Raw genomic sequence first — 23,532 nt, 5'->3', positions numbered from 1 at the left:
TATCACGTCTCTACAGAGTTGCACTGTTGTAACTGCCTCACTTGTTTGTGATTATCTTGTTTAAATAAAGTTTAATAAAAAAAAAAAAACAGCAGTGCTGCGACCACTGAGCTATACTAGAAAAAGCTGTTCCTGTGTAACAGCAGTGAGAACGCTAATCTGCAGAATGATTGAGCAGAAGATGCAGAAGTTCCCCGCAAACTAGCTGAAATTAAATAAAAGAACCAATTTGAACATGAAAGGACAACAGCAGTACTATAATTAGAGAACATGGATATATACACACACTTATACACACACACACTCCCTGGTTGGGGCTCCACTAGCAGAAGCTAGCAGCAGATCAGTGGCTGTTCATCACCTCCCAGGCTGGGGCTCACTGATCCAGGGACCAATCTACCTCCACCTGTCCTCCCAGAGCTGGGACAGGTGCTCCATCCATCCGCTTTATACAGCAGGGGATCCCAGGAAAATGCTGACGTTACCATCAGATGAATAAAATGAGCAGAATGGAAACAAACTAAAACGTAAAAGAGGTGCGTTCAAACACTTTGATGCCATCTCATTTAATTTAGACATTTCTGAATCGGGTCAAATCGGTTCATTTCTCTCATTGATCTCTGCTTTTTTCAACCAATTACAGCTCCACCCGTCATACCGTCACATGCAGGAGAACCAATCAGGCGGCAGGAAATGACACAGACTCGCTCATGTGGAACATTAAGAAAGCTTTAATGTGAAGGAAAAACATCCAACCTTTCACAATAAATTCAACATCCTTGTTTTCTGTCATATGATCCCAGAGGGCCGCCACTGACAGAGGCATTGTGGGAAATGAAGTCACCATAAAGTTTTTACACAGAAGCTCAGGTTAAAAGTGTTGAGCAAAGAAACTTTATTGAGGAAGTGGGCGTGGACAGCGATGATGTCATCCTGTCGACTGCGTTGATACTGACACATAATTTCTAAATGAATGCGTTTTCAGTCACATCCCCTGCAGACTGTCAAAGTAAAAGCGCTCGGTAGCGCGGGATCACCTGCGGTACCGGCCCCTCTCCTTGTCCCTCTCTCTCTCCCTGTCTCTGTCCCTCGCTCGCTCACGCTCACGGTCACGCCGCGGTCCGGCGCGCTCACGCTCGCGCTGCCGCTCACGCTCACGCCTGCTGCTCACCACCGCCTGGGTCCGCCGCAGGAAGTCGTCCACCCGCATGTCGTAGTCGTGCTGCAGCAGAGACACACAGTGGGTCAGCCAATGAGGTCCCTCCGTCCCGTCTGACCAATCGGCTCAGCTTAACGGGTCAGAACCGCGCGGCCGGACCGGGTTACGCTTCAGAACTACGGCAGAACTCACCGGACTGGAGGCGAAGGCGCGGTGCTGCGGCACACGCTGCTTGTCTCTAAAGCGAGGAGGCGGAGCTTCGTGCGGCGGCAGGGAGGGGTGGTGGTGATGGAAGGCCTGGTGAGGGGGGGGCGGGGGGTGGCTGTGGTGGTAGTAGGGCGGGTGGTGGGGGGGCTGCTGCTCCACGTTGGGGTACGCCGCCTGTCAACACAAACATGACGGCTTAATGGGGGTCAGCGGTTCTACTGGCACCACAACATCAATCTGGACCCCTGAGTTCTGGTCCGACAGGAGAACCAGAACCAGAACCAGAACCAGAACCGTACCAGAGTCTGCCAGGGAGCTGGAGGCCCGACGTTGTGGTGGTAGTCCCTCATGTAGTCGTAGGACTGAAACAGGAGAACACAGGTGAACGTCGCCCAGGTGAACACAGGTGAACGTCGCCCAGGTGAACACAGGTGAACGTCAGTCAGGAGAACACAGGTGAACGTCACACAGGTGAACGTCGCCCAAGTGAACACAGGTGAACGTCGCCCAGGTGAACACAGGTGAACGTCGCCCAGGTGAACACAGGTGAACGTCGCCCAAGTGAACACAGGTGAACGTCGCCCAGGTGAACGTCGCCCAAGTGAACGTCGCCCAAGTGAACACAGGTGAACGTCGCCCAGGTGAACGTCGCCCAGGTGAACACAGGTGAACGTCGCCCAGGTGAACGTCGCCCAAGTGAACACAGGTGAACGTCGCCCAGGTGAACACAGGTGAACGTCGCCCAGGTGAACGTCGCCCAGGTGAACACAGGTGAACGTCGCCCAGGTGAACGTCGCCCAAGTGAACACAGGTGAACGTCGCCCAGGTGAACACAGGTGAACGTCGCCCAGGTGAACGTCGCCCAGGTGAACACAGGTGAACGTCGCCCAGGTGAACGTCGCCCAGGTGAACACAGGTGAACGTCGCCCAGGTGAACGTCGCCCAAGTGAACACAGGTGAACGTCGCCCAGGTGAACACAGGTGAACGTCGCCCAGGTGAACGTCGCCCAAGTGAACACAGGTGAACGTCGCCCAGGTGAACACAGGTGAACGCCGCCCAAGTGAACACAGGTGAACGTCAGTCAGGAGAACACAGGTGAACGTCGCCCAGGTGAACACAGGTGAACGTCGCCCAGGTGAACACAGGTGAACGTCGCCCAGGTGAACACAGGTGAACGTCGCCCAGGTGAACACAGGTGAACGTCGCCCAGGTGAACACAGGTGAACGTCGCCCAGGTGAACACAGGTGAACGTCGCCCAGGTGAACGCCGCCCAAGTGAACACAGGTGAACGCCGCCCAGGTGAACACAGGTGAACGTCGCCCAGGTGAACACAGGTGAACGTCGCCCAGGTGAACACAGGTGAACGTCGCCCAGGTGAACACAGGTGAACGTCGCCCAGGTGAACACAGGTGAACGTCGCCCAGGTGAACACAGGTGAACGTCGCCCAAGTGAACACAGGTGAACGTCGCCCAGGTGAACACAGGTGAACGTCGCCCAGGTGAACACAGGTGAACGTCGCCCAGGTGAACACAGGTGAACGTCGCCCAGGTGAACACAGGTGAACGTCGCCCAGGTGAACGTCGCCCAGGTGAACGTCGCCCAGGTGAACGTCGCCCAGGTGAACGTCGCCCAGGTGAACGTCGCCCAGGTGAACACAGGTGAACGTCGCCCAGGTGAACGTCGCCCAGGTGAACGTCGCCCAGGTGAACGTCGCCCAGGTGAACACAGGTGAACGTCGCCCAGGTGAACGTCGCCCAAGTGAACACAGGTGAACGTCAGTCAGGAGAACACAGGTGAACGTCGCCCAGGTGAACGTCGCCCAGGTGAACGTCGCCCAGGTGAACGCCGCCCAAGTGAACACAGGTGAACGTCAGTCAGGAGAACACAGGTGAACGTCAGTCAGGAGAACACAGGTGAACGTCAGTCAGGAGAACACAGGTGAACGTCAGTCAGGAGAACACAGGTGAACGTCAGTCAGGAGAACACAGGTGAACGTCGCCCAGGTGAACACAGGTGAACGTCGCCCAGGTGAACACAGGTGAACGTCGCCCAGGTGAACACAGGTGAACGTCGCCCATGTGAACACAGCTGAACGTCGCCCAAGTGAACACAGGTGAACGTCACCCAGGTGAACACAGGTGAACGTCGCACAGGTGAACGTCGCACAGGTGAACGTCGCACAGGTGAACGTCGCACAGGTGAACGTCGCCCAGGTAAACGCCGCCCAAGTGAACACAGGTGAACGCCGCCCAGGTGAACGCCGCCCAGGTGAACACCGCCCAGGTGAACACCGCCCAGGTGAACACAGGTGAACACCGCCCAGGTGAACGCCGCCCAAGTAAACACAGGTGAACGTCGCCCAGGTGAACACAGGTGAACGTCGCCCAGGTGAACGTCGCCCAGGTGAACGTCGCCCAGGTGAACGTCGCCCAGGTGAACACAGGTGAACGTCGCCCAGGTGAACACAGGTGAACGTCGCCCAGGTGAACACAGGTGAACGTCGCCCAGGTGAACACAGGTGAACGTCGCCAGACCAGGTGAACGTCGCCAGGTGAACACAGGTGAACGTCGCCCAGGTGAACACAGGTGAACGTCGCCCAGGTGAACACAGGTGAACGTCGCCCAGGTGAACACAGGTGAACGTCGCCCAGGTGAACACAGGTGAACGCCGCCCAAGTGAACACAGGTGAACGTCGCCCAGGTGAACGTCGCCCAGGTGAACACAGGTGAACGTCGCCCAGGTGAACACAGGTGAACGTCGCCCAAGTGAACACAGGTGAACGCCGCCCAAGTGAACACAGGTGAACGCCGCCCAAGTGAACACAGGTGAACGCCGCCCAAGTGAACACAGGTGAACGCCGCCCAGGTGAACACAGGTGAACGTCGCCCAGGTGAACACAGGTGAACGCCGCCCAGGTGAACGCCGCCCAAGTGAACACAGGTAAACGTCGCCCAAGTGAACACAGGTAAACGCCGCCCAAGTGAACACAGGTAAACGCCGCCCAAGTGAACACAGGTAAACGCCGCCCAGGTAAACGTCGCCCAGGTGAACGTCGCCCAGGTGAACGTCGCCCAGGTGAACGTCGCCCAGGTAAACGCCGCCCAAGTGAACACAGGTGAACGTCGCCCAAGTGAACACAGGTAAACGCCGCCCAGGTGAACACAGGTGAACGTCGCCCAAGTGAACACAGGTGAACGCCGCCCAGGTGAACGCCGCCCAAGTGAACATAGGTGAACGTCGCCCAGGTAAACGTCGCCCAGGTAAACGTCGCCCAGGTGAACGTCGCCCAGGTAAACGCCGCCCAAGTGAACACAGGTAAACGCCGCCCAAGTGAACACAGGTGAACGCCGCCCAGGTAAACGTCGCCCAGGTGAACGTCGCCCAGGTGAAGGTGCGTAAAAACGTGACTCACCCCGTTAAGGAAGACGTCTCGTCTCACGCTGGAGAACCTCCTGCAGAGTTCAGAACAAACCGTCACTTCACGTCAAGCGCTCTACCTGAAACATGAGCTGTGGCCCCGCCCACTGCCTCACCTGTCCACCGGCTGGCTCCTGAGGTCCGGGATGAAGCCTGATGACGAATTAAAGTTAAACAGTAGTAAAGTTTGTCAGCAGGAGCCGAGACGGGCCCTGGCAACAAGACCTGACGGGTAAACTAGAAGAGTTAAGCTAACAGGTAAGCAGTTAAAGATCCAGGTGAAGCACCTGCTCGCTGGTTGAAGTCCGGCGGACCATCGGCTCGTGGTCGCTTCCTGCCATGCAGGTCATACTCTTCAGGTCGACGCCTATGCAAACAAGTCCACAATTAAGACAAACGCACACGGACAGAGGCTCTCACACCGTCTCTCACACGCAGCGCCACTATTCCCTGAGCGTCGTCTGCAGGCGCCTGAACGGAGGAGCAGGATCAGAGCGACCAGGTGTGAAGCACGCCGGGCGTCTGGCCTCCGCCGTCACGGCGATGAACCTGTAAGTTACCTGCTGAGTTCTCCTCTGGTCGGCCACCATGGAGGGAGGAACCTGGAGTCACCTGCAGACCCTGACCCTGCTCCACAGACGCCTGCTCACCTTAGCGTCCGGACCCGGCCGGTCCTCCTGCGGGTCAGCTGACTGCGGGTCAGCTGACGGCGGTCGCCTCACGCTCTCTCACACACACAGACAAAGAAGAAGCCTCTGAGGGACAACATACCGCTGCTGGTGTCGTTATGAGGGAGGGGCAACACTTTCTAACAAACAGTTCTCTCCTCGTCCATTTTAAGCCTTTTACAGACCCTCTTATTTTGAAAGGTGAGGGATGATGATGATGATGGTGCAGTCCTGTTAATACCCAAAGCCCCCCCGACCCCCCCCCATACCAACAGTCCTGAAAACGGCCAACATGTGGCGTTCTGCCTGGCGTCCGTCGGCTGCTCCCCCCCTCACAGCCCGAGCTTTAGTCCTTCAGCGACACCCCCCCCCACAAATATCAGTCTGTGTGGTCGCCCAGGGGAGGAGGGGGGACAACAAAGTCCTTCATGTGGGGGAGGAGGCTCATTCTGTCAGTCCAACCTTCTCATTTCAGTCCATTTCTGTAATTTACCTCACAGAAAGCCAGAAGCCCCGCCCCCGCACACCTGCTCACCCCCCCCACCCCCCATCAGTCCAGCCATCGTCCTGCTTTTATTCTGAAAGGGGCAGCCACAGTCCCACTACCCGCCAACCTTTTTACCTCCAGAAGGATCAACTTCCTGCAAAGACAAAGATCTTTAAAGACATTTTGCATCACCAGAGAACTTCCTGCTGCGTCGGCCGTTAGAACCCGGACCGCCGTTAGAACCCGGCCGGCGCGGCATCACACATTGTTCTAGTCTCACCGTGGTGCTGAAACCAAAGCGCTAATTAATCTGGCCGGCTCGTTACGCCGCAGAGGAACTACTTCCTGCCTGACCCAAAACTTCCACCGGATGCAGAGCGGCGGCGCTCCGGGAGACTCCCAGCACAACAACAACCAGAGACGCTTCAGGACGCTAGCCGCCGCCGCGCCGCCGTCTCCGTGGTCCGGCAGCAGGGGGCGCCGTGGTCGCAGCAGAAGAACAGGAAGCGGGGCAAGGAGCTTGATGATTGGCTAACCTTCCCGGCTCGCGCTGCGGCGGGCGGCCTCGGGGCCGCAGCTCTGACGGCGTGCGCTTGTGACGGATGCGGTGAGCCACGTGGTGGATGTCCACGCTCTCGTCCAATGGGAAGAGGGCGCAGAGCTGCGCGCCGATCTTGGGAGCGATCTCCTGAAAGACGGCAGAGGCTCGTTAAGGGAAGAGCCGCGGCGGGAAGCGGACCAGAACCAGAACAGCGGCTGACCTGTCCGTCTCGTCCGATCTTAACGGGCTTGTGGTCGTTCCAGGGGTTGGACAGGTGAGCCGTCTTGATGAAAGGAAGCTCCCTCCTGGAAACACAGAACCAAGAATAAGTTCTACAGAACCCGCCCGTCCTGGTGCTGCTGGCCCAGATGGGCTGCAACTTTATTCAACAATCCTTTTATCTTTCATTGAGGACGCAGACAGGTGTGTAGGTTCTGAGAGCCTCTGGTTCCGTTCTTCTGTGATCCAGAGTCTAAAGCGCTACGCTAACTGGGCCCGGCCCAGTTCTGGTCCGGCGGGTCGCCAGCTTACCTGCAGAGCCAGTCGATCCTGAAGACTCCGCCCAGCATCTTGGCGTTCATCCCGGCGGGCAGAACCCAGTGGATCGGGGAACCGCCGTGATGAGACTGCGACGACAGACGAGCGAAGCCTGAAGGAAACAGGAAGTGGATGAGAGCGGGTGGTGGGGGGGGGGATAATGGTGTGTGTGTGTGTGTGGGGGGGGGGGGGGGTGATGGTGGTGGGGTTACCTTGGAACTTGCCGCTCTCCCTGACGGAGAAGACGAGGATGACGCTTCGGGCCGCCTGGAAGGCCGAGTTCAGCTTCTTCTCGTTGACCGGCAGCGTGGACCAAACGCCCTGAAGGCAGAACAGGAGACGACATGAAGGAGACTGACGGGGGGCTCAGCAGGAGTGGGGGCTCCTCCTCCACCCAGGGAGTGGGGGGGGGGGGCAGGGAGTGAGGGGGGCTCCACCAACCAGGGAATGGGGGGTCCTCCACCACCCAGGGAGTGGGGGGGGGAGCTCCACCAACCAGGGAGTGGGGGGGTCCTCCACCACCCAGGGAGTGGGGGGGTCCTCCACCACCCAGGGAGTGGGGGGGTCCTCCAGCCAGGGAGTGGGGGGGTCCTCCTCCACCACCCAGGGAGTGGGGGGGGTCCTTTACCTAGGGAGTGGGGGGGGGGGGGGGTCGCTCCACCCAGGGAGTGGGGGGGGCTCCACCAACCAGGGAGTGGGGGGGGGGGGGGGTCGCTCCACCACCCAGGGAGTGGGGGGTCCTCCTCCACCCAGGGAGTGGGGGGGTCCTCCAGCCAGGGAGTGGGGGGGGGTCCTCCACCACCCAGGGAGTGGGGGGGGGGGGTCCTCCACCACCCAGGGAGTGGGGGGGGGGGGTCCTCCACCAGGGAGTGGGGAGCTCCACCAACCAGGGAGTGGGGGGTCCTCCTCCACCCAGGGAGTGGGGGGGTCCTCCACCCAGGGAGTGTGTGGGGAGGGGGGTCCTCCACCACCCAGGGAGTGGGGGGGGGGGGTCGCTCCACCACCCAGGGAGTGGGGGGGGGGGGTCCTCCACCACCCAGGGAGTGGGGGGGGGGAGCTCCACCAACCAGGGAGTGGGGGGGTCCTCCAGCCAGGGAGTGGGGGGGTCCTTTACCTAGGGCAGTGCTTCTCAAATGGTGGGGCGCGCCACCACTACAGTAGGGGCAGTGGCGCTCTCATTGTTACTTTTGTCACGTTTGCGACAGTGCAACATTTTACGACTTACAGGTTTGCCTTGGTTACCAGTGTTGAGTCAACAGAAAGCTCCGTCTGCGTTCTGTCTACAGCCTCCGTTATTCAACAAAACAACCTCCAACATGAAAAAGTTTTTAACAGGGATGAAAAGGAAAGCGGAGAGAGACAAAGATAAAGAGACAAAAGAAAGTCATCCGAAAGCTAAGACGAGGAAATACGACGAAGCGTATTTAGCGCTTGGTTTCACGGTGACTACAGTTGGAGAAGTGGAAAGACCGCTGTGTTTGGTGTGTCTAAAAATGCTCGCAGCGGACAGCATGAGGCCAAATAAATTAGCGCGTCACCTAAATACGTTACACCCCAATCACGGCGGTAAGCCGCTAGTTTTTTCAGCGAAAACGTGCTGAATATTGCCAAGAGTCATCCCGCTTTGTGAAGGCTACTTCAGTAAACCATCGAGCGCTGTTAGCATCTTATAAGGTGGCGTACCAAATTGCGCGGTGCAAAAAGCCCCACACCATAGCAGAGGAGCTGATACTGCCTCCTCATTTTGATCAGAAAAAGAAAGAAAAAATGAGCACAAATTGTTTAATTCATTTTGGTTTTGTAGGTTCAAGTGTTTTATATATTGTGCTCCTGAGTTAATGTTGCTGAACTGAATATATATATATATATATATAGTACATAGTTTTTGTAGTTTATTAGTTATTATAATAATTAAATATTTATTGATCTGATTTAATTTTGCAATTGTGCAATTAGTTGGTCAAACATGTTTACAGTTTAAACAAGGATTTGTTTATTTTTAATTTCTTAAAACACGATTTAATAAAGTTATTCTTTGTAAGTTTGACCATATGTCTTTCTTTTTTTCTTTAATGTTAATAAGGATAAAATGTTATGCAGGGATGGATAGTCCCGGTGGGGAGTGGGGGGCGCGAACAGTTTTCTTCTTGCTAGGGGGGGCGTAACAGAAAATAATTGAGAAGCACTGACCTAGGGAGTGGGGGGGCTCCTCCACCACCCAGGGAGTGGGGGGGGGGGGGGGTGGCTCCAACCAGGGAGTGGGGGGAGTCCTCCTCCACCACCACCCAGGGAGTGGGGGGGGGGGGGGGGGCTCCTCCACCACCCAGGGAGTGGGGGGGCTCCTCCACCACCCAGGGAGTGGGGGGGTCCTTTACCTAGGGAGTGGGGGGGGGGGGTCCTCCACCACCCAGGGAGTGTGGGGGGGGGGGGGGGGGGGTGGCTCCAACCAGGGAGTGGGGGGAGTCCTCCTCCACCACCACCCAGGGAGTGGGGGGGCTCCTCCACCACCCAGGGAGTGGGGGGGGGGCTCCACCACCCAGGGAGTGGGGGGGGGGGGTCCTCCACCACCTAGGGAGTGGGGGGGGGGGGGTCCTCCACCCAGGGAGTGGGGGGGGGGGGGTCCTTTACCTAGGGAGTCGGGGGGCTCCTCCACCACCCAGGGAGTGGGGGGGGGGGGTCCTTTACCTAGGGAGTGGGGGGGGGGCCCTCCACCACCCAGGGAGTGGGGGGGTCGCTCCACCCAGGGAGTGGGGGGGGGCTCCACCAACCAGGGAGTGGGGGGGAGCTCCACCACCCAGGGAGTGGGGGGGGAAATCCACCAACCAGGGAGTGGGGGGGGGGGGGGTCCTCCAGCCAGGGAGTGGGCGGGGGGAGCTCCACCAACCAGGGAGTGGGGGGTCCTCCTCCACCACCCAGGGAGTGGGGGGGGGGGGGGGTCCTACGCCTAGGGAGTGGGGGGGGTCCTCCTCCACCCAGGGAGTGGGGGGGGTCCTCCACCACCCAGGGAGTGGGGGGGGTCATTTACCTAGGGAGTGGGTCCTCCACCACCCAGGGAGTGGGGGGGGAGGTCGCTCCACCCAGGGAGTGGGGGGGGCTCCACCAACCAGGGAGTGGGGGGAGTCCTCCACCAACCAGGGAGTGGGGGGGGAGCTGCACCAACCAGGGATTGGGGGGGGTCCTCCACCACCCAGGGAGTGGGGGGGGGGTCCTTTACCTAGGGATTGGGGGGGGTCCTCCACCACCCAGGGAGTGGGGGGGGGGGGCCTTTACCTAGGGAGTGGGGGGGGGGGTCCTCCACCACCCAGGGAGTGTGGGGGGGGGGGGGGGTCGCTCCACCCAGGGAGTGGGGGGGGGGCTCCACCAACCAGGGAGTAGGGGGGGGGGGGCTTTACCTAGGGAGTGGGGGGGGGGGGGTCCTCCACCACCCAGGGAGTTGGGGGGGGGGTCCTCCTCCACCTAGGGAGTGGGGGGGGGGGGGCTACCAGGGAGTGGGGGGGGGGCCTTTACCTAGGGAGTGGGGGGGGGGGGTCCTCCACCACCCAGGGAGTGGGGGGGAGTGTGGGGGGGGGGCTACCAGGGACCAACCTTTGCTTTGGCCAGGGAAACGTTCTCATGGTTGTTGCTCTTGATGAGGAAGAAGCGAGCGTCTTTGAGGATGTAGTGCAGCTGGCTGGTGTGATCTGCAACGACACAGGAGCGTCACTGGACCGGGTCAGGACCGCGGTACCGACCCGGCGGTACCGGCTCGGTTAGCGACCCAAAGACAACACAGAGGCGGTTCTTACTCTCCATTCCTTTGCGAACGGCTCGGACCGACGAGGACAGCTTCTCTCGCTTCTTCTCCGAACCTTTCAAAATAAAAGCACGGGTTCAGAGCGGTGTTCGGCGGCCGTGGGAACCACCCGCGTTGCCACGGTTACCTGAAGCCTCGGAGGCGGAGCCTGAGGGCCCCGACTCGCCGTCGGAGAAGCTGACGGAGGAGGCGGAGCGGGAGTCTCCCGCCTCGCTCCGGGTGTCGTAGTCGTTCCCGTCTCCGGCGTGGCGCTCATCGTAGTCTTCCTCCTCCTCGTCTTCTTCCTCCTCCTTCTCACCTTCCTCCTCCTCTTCCTCCATACCCTCCTCCACCTCTTCCTCCTGGTTCTCTTCTTCCTCCTCCTCGTCCTCCTCCTCCTCTTCCTCCTCCTCGTGCGAGGCAGCGGGGGAGGAGCTGCCCGACGCCGGCTCCGAGCTGTAGTCGGCCTCCGCCTCGTCCTCTGATTGGTCCTCGGTGTGGGGGGCGGGGCTTGCCCGCCTTCCGTCTCGCCGCAGCTTCTAAACACAGACAGGAAGTGAGAATCTGTCCAGAACGCTGAGGACGGCGAGGCGCTCGCTGAGGTACCTGACTCAGAACCTCCAGGCCCCTCTGGGTCTCTCTGCGGCGCCCGTCCTCCGCCGGGCGACTGCGGGGCCCCTCGCGGGCCCCTCGCCGCCCCCTCCTGTCCTCATAGTAGCTGTGATGGTAGGCGGCGGCGTGGCGACTGCGAGGACTCGACACCTTCTTGGAGGACAAGGACGAGCCCAGCGGCCGCTTGCTGGAGGCGGATGCCCTGGAGGGGGCGCGGCCTGATGAGGGGCGGAGCCTCTTATGGTCCTGGCTGTCAGAGCACTCGCTCTTCCTCTTTGTTCCTACAGAGTCAGGGATAAAGGTTAACGCTCTTTACACACATGAACACACCAGAGAAACCGAGCTTCAACCTGAAACTAGACCAACGAATGTGGAAAATTTATCATTTTATCCAAAAGTCAATCAACTACAGAGTAAAACTTCCTTAAATCAGGAAAATAAACCAAATCTATCAGGAATTTGTTTTTATGAAGCACGTCTTAGAAAACCGTTTCTCCAAAGCACGTATCGTGGGCGTCGTCCTAATGGCCGCTGCAAGTGGCTCTATAGCCAAAACAAAAGAGGTGATAAATTTGTCCAGTCTTATAGAGTAAGAAAGACCATTGAAGCGTCTTACAAAACCTGTCTGGTCTTCTTTTACCAATGCTGGTAATAACTTTTCCAACCGAGTGGCCGGGATCTAAGACAGCAGCTTCCTATCTACATTTAGAAGATCTATGGCCTGTAGGATCTGCATAAATCAGAACACTTTTTTCAGATTAATGGTATATTGGCCTCCTTCAGTGTCTGAGGAATAGTCCTGTAGTAAAGGTGGTTGAACATGTCAAGAAGAGGGTCTGCTAGAATATTTAGAGAATGTTTGTAAAATTCAGAACAGAATGCGTCAGTCCGGCGATTTCCCATTTTGTAACGCTTTAAATCACTTTAATCTCTTCAGTTTTAGTTATGGGGCTATTGAGGGCAGATCTTTGCTCTTCTGACAGAAGTGGTAAATCTGCCCTCGCTCCTGATTTGATCAGAAGAGTACAGGTTCACATAAAAAGTCTTAAAACAAATATTTAGTAATTTATTTTCGTATATCTTGTGGCCATCTTTGTCTGTAATAGCAGCAATAATTTGGGATTCTGCGTGTTTTTTCACATAATATGCCAGGCATTTGCCTGCTTTGTCTCCATGTTCATAAAACCTGTCTTGCGCATTTAATTTTCTTTTCTGCATTATTTAAGGCATTTTAAAGCTGTTCTAATTGTCGTGATTTCTTGCCACAATGATGGTGATGGAGAGGTTATGTATACTTTTTCTTTATCAGCCAATTCACTTTCTAAAGATTTTTGTTTCTCCTGTCTTTGGTGGTTCTTTGTTGCAAAGTAGGAAATAATTAACCCTCTGGCATAAGCTTTACATGTTTCCCACAAGACAGAGGCTGGCAGAAGGAGCATTAATTTAAAAAAACATTTTAAGTTCACCAGAAAGGTTGGAGGTGAATTTCTCGTCTTTAAGAATAGAGGTGTTGAATCTGCAGTGGTGAGAATGATATAACTCTGTTTTAAGATTAAGTTCCAGGATTACTCTTGTGTGGTCAGAGATAATTATACTGGTTATGTCGCATGATAAAACTGACTGTAAGGCGGATTTTGGGAGGAGAAGGTAATCAATCCTAGTTTGACATTTATGTGGGGAGGAAAAGAATGTCTATTTTTTTACCAGAGGGGAGGGGGGGGGGGTGCATCTCCAAGCGTCTATAAACCCGAGCTCCTCACACAGAGAAATAAATCTGGTGTTTACAGATGTTTTTTGTTTAGGTGTTTTTTGTTTAGGTGTTTTTTGTTTAGGGCAGCGATTCCACGTCAGCGGCGGCTGCCTCCGGTGGGTCAAATCTCTCCACCGCACCGCTGACAGACAGATTTAGAATAACGGGATAAAGAAGGCCATAGTCCACATTCTTCCTCCTGAGGGAAACCTTCACCTCATCAAAAGCCGTTCATTTGTTGGCCACCACCGCAGAATAATCGCTGAAAAAGGAAACTTTAACCAGTCTGCTGGCTGATTGGGTTCCATAGCGAGGCGCCGAGCCGTCGTCACTCGTTTATCAGCTTGTGACGTTTCATGATGATTGGTCTGCCGCGTTGGTTAGCGGCCGGTCTCAGTGCGGTCAACCTTAATCTTCCTGGATTTTGTTGGTAGATTGAGACGAGAGCCACGTCTCCATGAAAGGGACCAGGTCTCTTCCCTCCATGCCCTCAGCCAATCAGAGATTGGATCTGCGGTTCTCCAGGTCATCAGTATCATCTGCCATGTTTGTTTCTCTGGTTTCAGCCTGCAGCGCGTCCACCGCGTCTTCCACGCTTCAGATGCGTGTCTCTGCCTCTCCAGCGCTCCATGCAGGGCCTTCATGTGGGACGTTTGTTCGCGTATAGCAGCTAACAGCGAGGACTCTGGCCTCCTGTAACTTTGTGATGTTATCCGTTGCTTAAAGCCAAAAGGATATTTGGGTCGACTCTCATATTCTGCGACTTCAGCAGCAGCATGCGTTTGGTTTTAAGGTTCTACAGCAGTAAGCCCCCCAGCGTCGCTGGCTTGATCCCTGCAGCAATATTTCTCTTAGATTTAACACGAGGCATTTTCAAAACGTCGTCAGGCTCATTATAGAGCTACTCCATCGCTTATTTATAACATTTTACCAGGTGACGCGTGTTTTACACGGATATTCCAGCTAACCAGAGCTCAGCAGACGAGGTGCTCACACCACGACGCCATCTCAGAGTTTTATCTTTTAACGTTAACTTTACAGCGTCTGCCCTAAACGGGTCAACCTTAAAGCCCCAGGCTTCGGTTTACCCTGGGAACCAGAACCTGGGGCTTTAAGTAGGAACCTGGTTCTGGAGGACGCGCTGCTTGGAGCGTCTGGGACGCAGCACAGAGTTCTGCTGCGACCCGGCTCGTTTCTAAAGCACGACCCGGCCCGGGTAGACGCTCTGCTGAGGGAGGAGTGGCTAACGCTAGCAGGCTAACGCTAGCAGGCTAACGCTAGCTGCTTTGCTGTCTGCAATAAAAGGTTCTGGTGATCTTTTAGATCAGAACATGTCTCTGAAGGTCTGAGCCCGGTTCTGTTTGTGTTGCAGGTCGTAGATATGAAGTTCTGCTGCAGTCGGTTCTGACCCAGTCGGCTGAGGCTCAGCTGATTGGGTCAGAACCGACAAGAACGGGCCACTGAAGGACACTTTGATCGTCTTTAGATCTAAAGACCAAGCTGACCGACTCAGCCCATGTTGCTCCACCTGGCCCGGTTCTGGAGCCACCTGGCCCGGTTCTGGGGCCACCTGGCCCGGTTCTGGAGCCACCTGGCCCGGTTCTGGAGCCACACTAAGAAGGTGTGTCGTACCTTTCTTGTCATTGATGTCCCGCTCGGTCTCGGGGTTGTACAGCTCGTCGTCCTGATCTGGAGCTTCGGTCAGTAGATCCTCCAGAACACTGAGCTCTCCGTCTGAAACAGGAAGATGAGGATTCGGGTCAGAACCAGAACATGATGATTCGGGTCAGAACCAGCACCAGACAGTCCTACACGGCTCATTACAGAGCGCCGCCTGGACCAGAACCTCACAGAGGACTCCAAGGCGAGCCCACATCAGGCCCCTGAGCTGCTCCTGACGCACCGCGGTGGTCACGGTTCTGATGGCCTCATGGACCGGCCCGGCCTCTGGTCAGCTACATAAAGCCGTTAGCCTGTTGCTACGTCAACACTCACCTGTACCTGGCCTCCCAGGTGCTACGCAGGTAGCCTCAGAGGCTCCACTGCTTTAACCAGCACCTTTCAGTTCTGCTGATTCTCTGTTAAAGATCCGCGCTCACACACTCCTACCCACAGAATATACCAGACGCCTCGTTACCAGCCGCAGCGCATCCCGCGGCGCCGCCATCTTGGCGAGGTCTTTTCTGCTCTGGGCTGACATGGGAGCAAAGGGAGAAATGTTGCCGTATGTTCTGCAGTTTACCGTTGCATTAACCGGCAATACCTGCTGAAAGAGGATTACGTGGTGCAGATCTCCATTTTGGGCTGAGATATTATTACAGAACCCTATGAACCGTACTTTAGTGCTTATGAATTTGTTCTCTCTGTGTTTGACTGACGAAGAACCTGGAGTTACAGCGTCAGCACATGAAGCTCTGCTAAGCGGTTCTCTTTCCTGGGCATTAAGCCTCCGTCCAGCTGCAGGAAAACCAGGAGACACGAATCACCTGGAAAGTTTAAACCTTTTCCATAAAGCAGCAAAAACATGAAATTATTGTTGCTGGTGAGGCCAGAAAGATCAGGATAAGATGCGTGAGACAGACATTAATGCGGTAATATGTCTGATTTGGTTCTGGTTGCCTGTTTGTCTCATAATCTGGCAACACGGAGCTGCTCTCAGGAGAAAGGAGTCCTGGTCTCCTCCAGCCTCCTTCTGGGGACTCCGGCGTTAGTAGCGAACCTCCGCCGGAGCCTCCGCACCGAGCCGCAGGGTCAGGACCAGCAGCCATTAGGCGGATTTACCGCGGATTTACCGGAGCTTTGACCGTCCGCGCTCCCCTCCTGCCCGGTTACCGCCGACTCACGACCCACGGAGTCCGGTTCACTGCGGACCGGAGCGGCTCTTAACGGGAACAACCGGGAACAAAGATGTCGTCGTGTGGCTAATGCTATTAGCATTGATGAGCTGCTAGCAGCGTTAGCTGGGCGCGTGTTATTGTCCAGGTGTAGTCCAGGTGTAATCCAGGTGTAGACCAGGTGAGCATTTCAGGGATTCTCCGGGTTTTTTTTAGTAGTTTGCAGATATTGTTAGTTAATCATCAACAAATACGTCACCATGATGCTAACAGCTAACGGCCCACCTTTGTCCTCGCGCCGGTCGGCCGCCATGGCACGCGCAGTGACGTCCTGCTGTCTCGCGCGCAGCGAACTCACAGGGAGCCACTGGTTCTGCTGGGTTCAGCCCAAACGGACCGCGGAGATTAACAGTAGAACCTTCTGTCGGAACCAAATGGCGGACAGCGTCTGCCGCTTGGCTGCTGCTCTTCTTCTTTTGTGGTATTTCAGGCCGGTTGTAAACAACAAACTGGCGCCTTAGCGCCACGCACTGGCACGGAGTGTGGATGGGAACCAGAGACCTCATCAGCCCAGTTACTACAGTGCAAACTAATTGAAATGTTCCTCTGCGCTACATAAATAAACCGAATATTTAATGTACACGTTTTCTCCAGATATTTACAGGATAGAAGAATTAATTTCCGGTTTTTCCACTATCGTTTCACCCTGATTACATCGACCTGTTCACCACACAGTCTACTTCTTAGTCCAGTGCTTCCCAGGTCAAATGCAGTTTTTATCCATTTCTTCAAACTTTCCTTTGATTTCAGTAAAACCCTTTTATTTCTTATTCGCTTGGTTTTCTCTTTAATTATGCTTTTAGCCTCAGATTATATATGCATAGTACTGTGCAAACGTTCTAGGCAGGTATGAAGAAAATGCTAAACAATGAATGTTTTAGCAGTTTACAAAATGCAAGTTGAGCTATCAAAAAAAAATCTAAATCAAATCAATATTTACTGTTATTGCCTTTGCCTTCAAACCAGCATCTATTCTTAAAGGTAAACCTGCATCAATCCCTACAGTATGCTCAAGTATTTGTAGGAGAATATTGTGATCAACTGTATCAAATGCAGCACTGAGATCTAACACGACAAGTACAGACACAAGTCCATTATCTGAGGCCATGAGAATATCATTAGTGACCTTCACCAGAGCTGTTTCAGTGCTATGATGAGCTCTGAAGCCTGACTGAAACTCCTCAAGTAGGTCATTACTTTGTAAATGTTCACAAAGTTGATTAGCAACTACTTTCTCAAGAATTTTAGATAAGAAAAGAAGATTAGATATAGGTCTGTAATTTACTAACTCATCTTGATCAAGAGAAGGTTTCTTAAGTAAAGGTTTAATAACAGCTACTAGGATCTGACCTTTAGTGGTGCTCAGTCCCCAGTGTTGACTGTGTTTCCTGGCATGAACAACAGGCTTTCCATTTTTAGTCTTGATGTAAGTTTACACATATTTGAGCTAAATCTCGTCAAACAAGCTACAATATAGGCCCATCCAAAAGCAGTGACAAACAGATTGAAATGTTTTCTCTCGATTAAACCTTGTGCATTTTTTTAAATGTTTTTTTGTTTTGATTTTGTTTCTGACATTCTGTTTTTTATCCTTTTGTACGGTGACCTTGAGTGTCCAGAAATGCGGCTTTTAAATAAAATGTATTATTATTATTACTATTATGATGGCAATAGTTAGACTAGCTATATTGATAAAAGTTAGGAATAACTTCCCTAAACACACAAGACTAACTTAGCTGTCTTGAAATTAAATTTTCTCTCACTTAACAGAGCAAAACATGGTAGCCCACAAAAACCTTTTGCTGAACAGTGTTTGTCAGCTGGCTGAAAAAAGGGCTGATACTACACTTTCCTTATTGTTGTATTTACAAGAGAGACAAATTTAGCAGTTTTGATATATATATATATATATATATGCAGTCTCATAAGCCTGCCATATATTGTAGCGGTCTCATGACCAGTCCATGTCTCCTGTCAAGCAAATTGCTAATAAGTTAATTAATCCCTACACATATTCTTTATGAATTGACATACTGCACTTTGTTTTTTTTTTAAATCAGATTAAAAATCAGATTTCCTTATTAGGAAAAAAACATACAGTTCAGATTTAACTTTTCAGACAGGCATTCTGAATCCATAACTGCGTCTACTGAGCTCATGTTTAGACACACTTCATTAGAACAGCTGAAGCGCTTCAGACACAGATGCCACATGTGCAGAAACTAATATAGCTGCAGATGTAAAAATGTTCCAATAGAAATAGATCCAAATGGCAAGAATAGCTGCACTCTGCTTTTTTAGCAACTAAAAATATCATGGTCTGATTGTGAAACAAAGAGATAAACAGGGAAAATAAAATGGTTTATTTAGAAGGTTTACTTAATATGTTTTAACAGTGTTTTGAAACACGTGGAGCTTACAGGGTAGCTCCCGCTAGCATTCTCCGAACCATGCCATTACCGATGTTATGCGAGTGTGTTTATGATTATAACAAACGTTATCTCCACAAAGGTTTGATACATTGATGGGATATCGATGTTTGTGTTATCTGATCCGCTCATTACGACCAAAGTAAAGCCGGAAGCTTTTTAAAATGAATGCCGAATGTCCGCTAGCCTAATGCTATTAGCTTCAGGTAACATTCGCTATTCCCAGATGCACGACTACAGTTTGTATTAAGCATAATGTTTGTTTTGTGTCGCTCCACTATCGTTTGATAGTGCTATGAGCGTTGTTACCACGTTAATATGGAATATTAATGTTGATTTAATGGTGTTTTTGTATAACTTTAGGATTAACCGATTTTAGCGTTGATCGCTACAGCGACCCCTAGCCTCCCGGAGGTATAATCGCATTAAAAAATCAAGCGTTCTAAAAGTTTACTGAGTGTTGTCTTTTGTTTCTTTGTGTGTACATAGTTCTTTAGCTTAACTTCTTTTTATCTTAATTTTGCTCAGTAGTTTAGTTAAGTTTCACTAGCCTAGTAGAGAGGATTTGTTGATTGAAATATTGTGTTAATTCAGATAAACAGCATTCTATGGTGATGTTCTCTGGATGTTCATTTTCCATCCATCCATCCATCCATTTTCCAAACCGCTTCTCCCTCATGGGGTCGCGGGGGGTGCTGGTGCCTATCTCCAGCGTTCACTGGGCGAGAGGCAGGGTACACCCTGGACAGGTCGCCAGTCTGTCGCAGGGCAACACAGAGAGACAAACAGGACAAACAACCATTCACACTCACACCTAAGGACAATTTGGAGAAGCCAAATAACCTAACAGTCATGTTTTTGGTCTGTGGGAGGAAGCCGGAGTACCCGGAGAGAACCCACGCATGCACAGGGAGAACATGCAAACTCCATGCAGAAAGACCCAGGGGTGTACTCGAACCCAGGACCTTCTTGCTGCAAGGCAACAGCGCTACCCACTGCGCCACTGTGCAAAGAAATTGTCACTCCTTTATTCTATATGTGTGCAGAGTTTGCTGTTAAAAGATCATCAGAGCTCGACTCATCCCTTTCATCTATTGTCCTGATATCAGCTGATTGGGCGGATATTCACCAGACAATACCTAACAGACAGAGAGTTATTTGTGAAACATTAAATAACTTAAAACGTGTCTAATTGCACAACATATCGCTCCAAAGAACGAGAAGACGCCCCTGAGCGTCCTTCGTCATTGAAACCAACTATCTTTTATCAGGCAGGCGACTCACGCTCTGTTTGGAAAGCTTCCTCATAACATTCTTTCTGTGTCGGCTTTTCAAGTCTTTAGATTTGGTCTATCTGCATTTTATTCTACATTGCATTGTATTTGCTGCCTTTAACTCTTTATTCTGTTTTGAATTATTAGTTTTTAGTCTATTGTTTAAAGCACTTTGGCAAACTGAGCTGTAGTTTAATGTGTTATATAAATAAAGTTGAATATGAGTTTTTAAAGGGGGGGGGGTGGTTGGTTCTTCTTGATGAACTTTTATGGAAGTTCTTTAAAATGCTTCAACAACATAACAACACAATGTTTTTGTTTTTGATAAGAAGAATATTCTAGTTGACTTTGAAGGCAGAATGTGAAGAACCCGACTCATACCCAGGCAGTGATTACTGGTTCTCATTAATCTGTGGGTTTATTTATCAACGCAGGCCTGAACAACGTCATGCATGACTATGGCTGAGCGTCACCAAGCCTTCTTATCGTCAAACATCGCTCCCCTCAGCTGTGACTCTTAAGGCTCGCAGGGCCGGGCTTGTTACGTTATGCATGAGTTTTCCGCCTCTGCTCTGCTCTTCCAGGCCGTTAAAGTTCATAACCGTAGGGTTAGGGTCAGCCTCCACCCTGAGCAGACTTTAGCTCTCCTCTATTGGAGAATATTATATCTATATAATATTCTCCAAGCAGACGTTTTATGTTTGTGGTCCGAGCGGACCCAGAGAGGCAGCGGCTACGCCTTTAACCCACTATAGTCTGAAAGGCCAAACCGATAAGAAATATAGCATCATCTGAGCTGCTGCTGTCAACACCTTCACCTTCTGGATGGTCCAGCTGGTTCTGTCTCTCAGATTCTGACCCAGTTTCTCTCCCAGCGGTTGGATCTGCTGGATGACATCACTAAGGAGCCATCAGCTCTTCACTCTTTGGTTTGAGTTTTATCGAACCTAGTACAGTAGAAGAAACTAAATTTATTAATAAAGACCAGAACATATAAATAAACAAGCAAGCAGAAGAAGAACAATAGTAAAGTATAAGAATACTCATTCAAAGGAGTGGATAGACGTATAAAGTTATTATTAACCCCCCCCCCCCCTTTTCCAGCAGCAACATAATTCAGTCACTGATGGTTATAACATTCTTTATCATTTGCAGGTCATTATGAGCATCAATACTATTCAGTTATCTATGTGTCAATGTGTAGCAACACAATAGCCAAGATGTTAAAGAGTATAACAATAACAATCAAATTAGCAGTAATAACTGAGTAATTATTTCTCATGTTCATCCATCCATCCATTTTCTGACCCGCTTAATCCCTCATGGGGTCGCAGGGGTTGCTGGTTCTATCTCCAGCGTTCACTGGACGAGAGGCGGGGTTCACCTGGACAGGTAGCCAGTCTGTCGCAGAGCAACACAGAGACAGACAACCATTCACGCCTAAGGACCATTTAGAGAAGCCAATTAACCTAACATGTTTCTGGACTGTGGGAGGAAGCCGGAGTACCCGGAGAGAACCCACGCATGCACAGGGAGAACATGCAGACTCCATGCAGAAAGACCCAGGGGTGTACTCGAACCCAGGACCTTCTTGCTGCACCACTGTGCAGCCCTTCTCATGTTCGATTCAATTAAACTTCTATAGCGGCAATTCATGAAACACGTCATCATCAAGGTTCTTTCCAAAGTCAGATTCCATCAGATCCTCCAGGTTGGTGAGAAAGTTTCCTCTCTAAGGAAACCCAGCAGGTTGCATCAAGTCTCTCCAAGCAGCATTCACTCCTCCTGAAAGAGCGTAGAGCCACAGTGGACAGTCGTCTGCATTGTTGATGGCTTTGCAGCAATCCCTCATACTGAGCATGCATGAAGCGACAGTGGAGAGGAAAACTCCCCTTTAACAGGGAGGAGAACCTCCAGCAGAACCAGAACCAGGCTCAGTGTGAACGCTCATCTGCCTCCACCCACTGGGGCTTAGAGAAGACAGAGACACAGAAAGCACAGAAGCTCACATTGACCCAGGAGTACTTTCTATGTTAGAGAAGACAGAGCAGAGACACAGAAAGCACAGAAGCTCACATTGACCCAGGAGTACTTTCTATGGTAGAGAAGACAGAGCAGAGACACAGAAAGCACAGAAGCTCACATTGACCCAGGAGTACTTTCTATGTTAGAGAAGACAGAGCAGAGACACAGAAAGCTCAGAAGCTCACATTGACCCAGGAGTACTTTCTATGTTAGAGAAGACAGAGCAGAGACACAGAAAGATCAGAAGCTCACATTGACCCAGGAGTACTTTCTATGTTAGAGAAGACAGAGCAGAGACACAGAAAGCACAGAAGCTCACATTGACCCAGGAGTACTTTCTATGTTAGAGAAGACAGAGCAGAGACACAGAAAGCTCAGAAGCTCACATTGACCCAGGAGTACTTTCTATGTTAGAGAAGACAGAGCAGAGACACAGAAAGATCAGAAGCTCACATTGACCCATGAGTACTTTCTATGGTAGAGAAGACAGAGCAGAGACACAGAAAGCTCAGAAGCTCACATTGACCCAGGAGTACTTTCTATGTTAGAGAAGACAGAGCAGAGACACAGAAAGCACAGAAGCTCACATTGACCCAGGAGTACTTTCTATGTTAGAGAAGACAGAGCAGAGACACAGAAAGCACAGAAGTTCACATTGACCCAGGAGTACTTTCTATGTTAGAGAAGACAGAGCAGAGACACAGAAAGCACAGAAGCTCACATTGACCCAGGAGTACTTTCTATGGTAGAGAAGACAGAGCAGAGACACAGAAAGCACAGAAGCTCACATTGACCCAGGAGTACTTTCTATGGTAGAGAAGACAGAGCAGAGACACAGAAAGCACAGAAGCTCACATTGACCCAGGAGTACTTTCTATGTTAGAGAAGACAGAGCAGAGACACAGAAAGCACAGAAGCTCACATTGACCCAGGAGTACTTTCTATGTTAGAGAAGACAGAGCAGAGACACAGAAAGCACAGAAGCTCACATTGACCCAGGAGTACTTTCTATGGTAGAGAAGACAGAGCAGAGACACAGAAAGCACAGAAGCTCACATTGACCCAGGAGTACTTTCTATGTTAGAGAAGACAGAGCAGAGACACAGAAAGCACAGAAGCTCACATTGACCCAGGAAACATATTCTCATGCAGTGATGATCATGTTCTTAAATAACATTTAAACAGTTTTACCTTTGGACATTGCTCCACAGCTTTAACACACGTACTGAGTCACAGAAGCACCTTCTTCTGGTTCTGAATTTAAATTTTTTATATTTGTTCCTAAAAGTATAAAAAGCTTTTGAATATTTTCCAATAACAATTTATTTATGGCTTTGAACAAAACAATAGCCGTTTGTAATTCTGCTATATCTGGAAATTGTAACGATTTAGATTTTTTGAGCAGTTTGTGTGATCTAGATAACCAACCTTACTGATTATTCTCATAGCTTGTTATTGTTATATTATTAATGATTGTGGTGCATTTATGTAGTTAGTACCCCATAATTCTGCGCAGTAAGACCAGTGGACAGTAAAGCTGTTTCCTCCAGGGTCTGCTTTGTTTTATTCACTATAAATAGACTTTTTGACAGTTTACTTTGAACATATCTAACTTGAGTTTACGGATTATTGTATCAGCAGTAAAGCAGGAAGTCTTTGCATGTTTACCTCATATAACTGTATTTTGATTTCTATATTTGATCTGCAGTCATTTTGTTTTGTTCAGGTTCAGCTGTTCTAATCCAACTCGTTATTG

General features: G+C 51.6%; 1 protein-coding gene and 1 long non-coding RNA gene across 14 annotated transcripts; one reads left to right on the top strand and one right to left on the bottom strand.

Moving 5' to 3' along the window:
* Positions 1-711: 711 nt before the first annotated feature.
* ythdc1 (YTH domain containing 1) lies at positions 712-16,488 on the bottom strand. Its single transcript, XM_036139841.1, has 16 exons — positions 16,274-16,488; positions 14,787-14,888; positions 11,399-11,685; positions 10,941-11,331; positions 10,806-10,868; positions 10,606-10,700; positions 7,233-7,341; positions 7,015-7,132; positions 6,704-6,788; positions 6,479-6,630; positions 5,075-5,154; positions 4,904-4,940; positions 4,783-4,822; positions 1,666-1,728; positions 1,352-1,540; positions 712-1,222 (listed from the first exon to the last, which is right to left on the bottom strand). Exons 1-16 carry the CDS (start codon positions 16,299-16,301, stop codon positions 1,034-1,036), a joined length of 2,028 nt encoding a protein of 675 aa, XP_035995734.1. The 5' UTR covers positions 16,302-16,488; the 3' UTR covers positions 712-1,033.
* On the top strand, positions 1,723-4,754 carry LOC118563874. 13 transcript variants are annotated; one of them, XR_004931484.1, is made up of 9 exons: positions 1,723-1,797; positions 1,863-1,937; positions 2,048-2,097; positions 2,153-2,487; positions 3,138-3,422; positions 3,693-3,732; positions 4,056-4,085; positions 4,121-4,185; positions 4,601-4,754. It is a non-coding gene; the product is annotated as an uncharacterized LOC118563874 (long non-coding RNA). The 13 variants fall into 13 exon arrangements; XR_004931486.1 differs by lacking the exons at positions 3,693-3,732; positions 4,056-4,085; positions 4,121-4,185; positions 4,601-4,754 and having other exon boundaries at positions 2,153-2,362; positions 2,403-2,437; positions 3,113-3,371; XR_004931481.1 differs by lacking the exons at positions 3,693-3,732; positions 4,056-4,085; positions 4,121-4,185; positions 4,601-4,754 and having other exon boundaries at positions 2,178-2,487; positions 3,138-3,371.
* Positions 16,489-23,532: the final 7,044 nt, after the last annotated feature.

Source organism: Fundulus heteroclitus, chromosome 8, assembly GCF_011125445.2.
Source record: "Fundulus heteroclitus isolate FHET01 chromosome 8, MU-UCD_Fhet_4.1, whole genome shotgun sequence".
NCBI classification, from domain to species: domain Eukaryota; kingdom Metazoa; phylum Chordata; class Actinopteri; order Cyprinodontiformes; family Fundulidae; genus Fundulus; species Fundulus heteroclitus.
The sequence above is the reverse complement of the archived record's forward strand: the minus strand, read 5'-3'. Positions and strand labels throughout refer to the sequence as shown.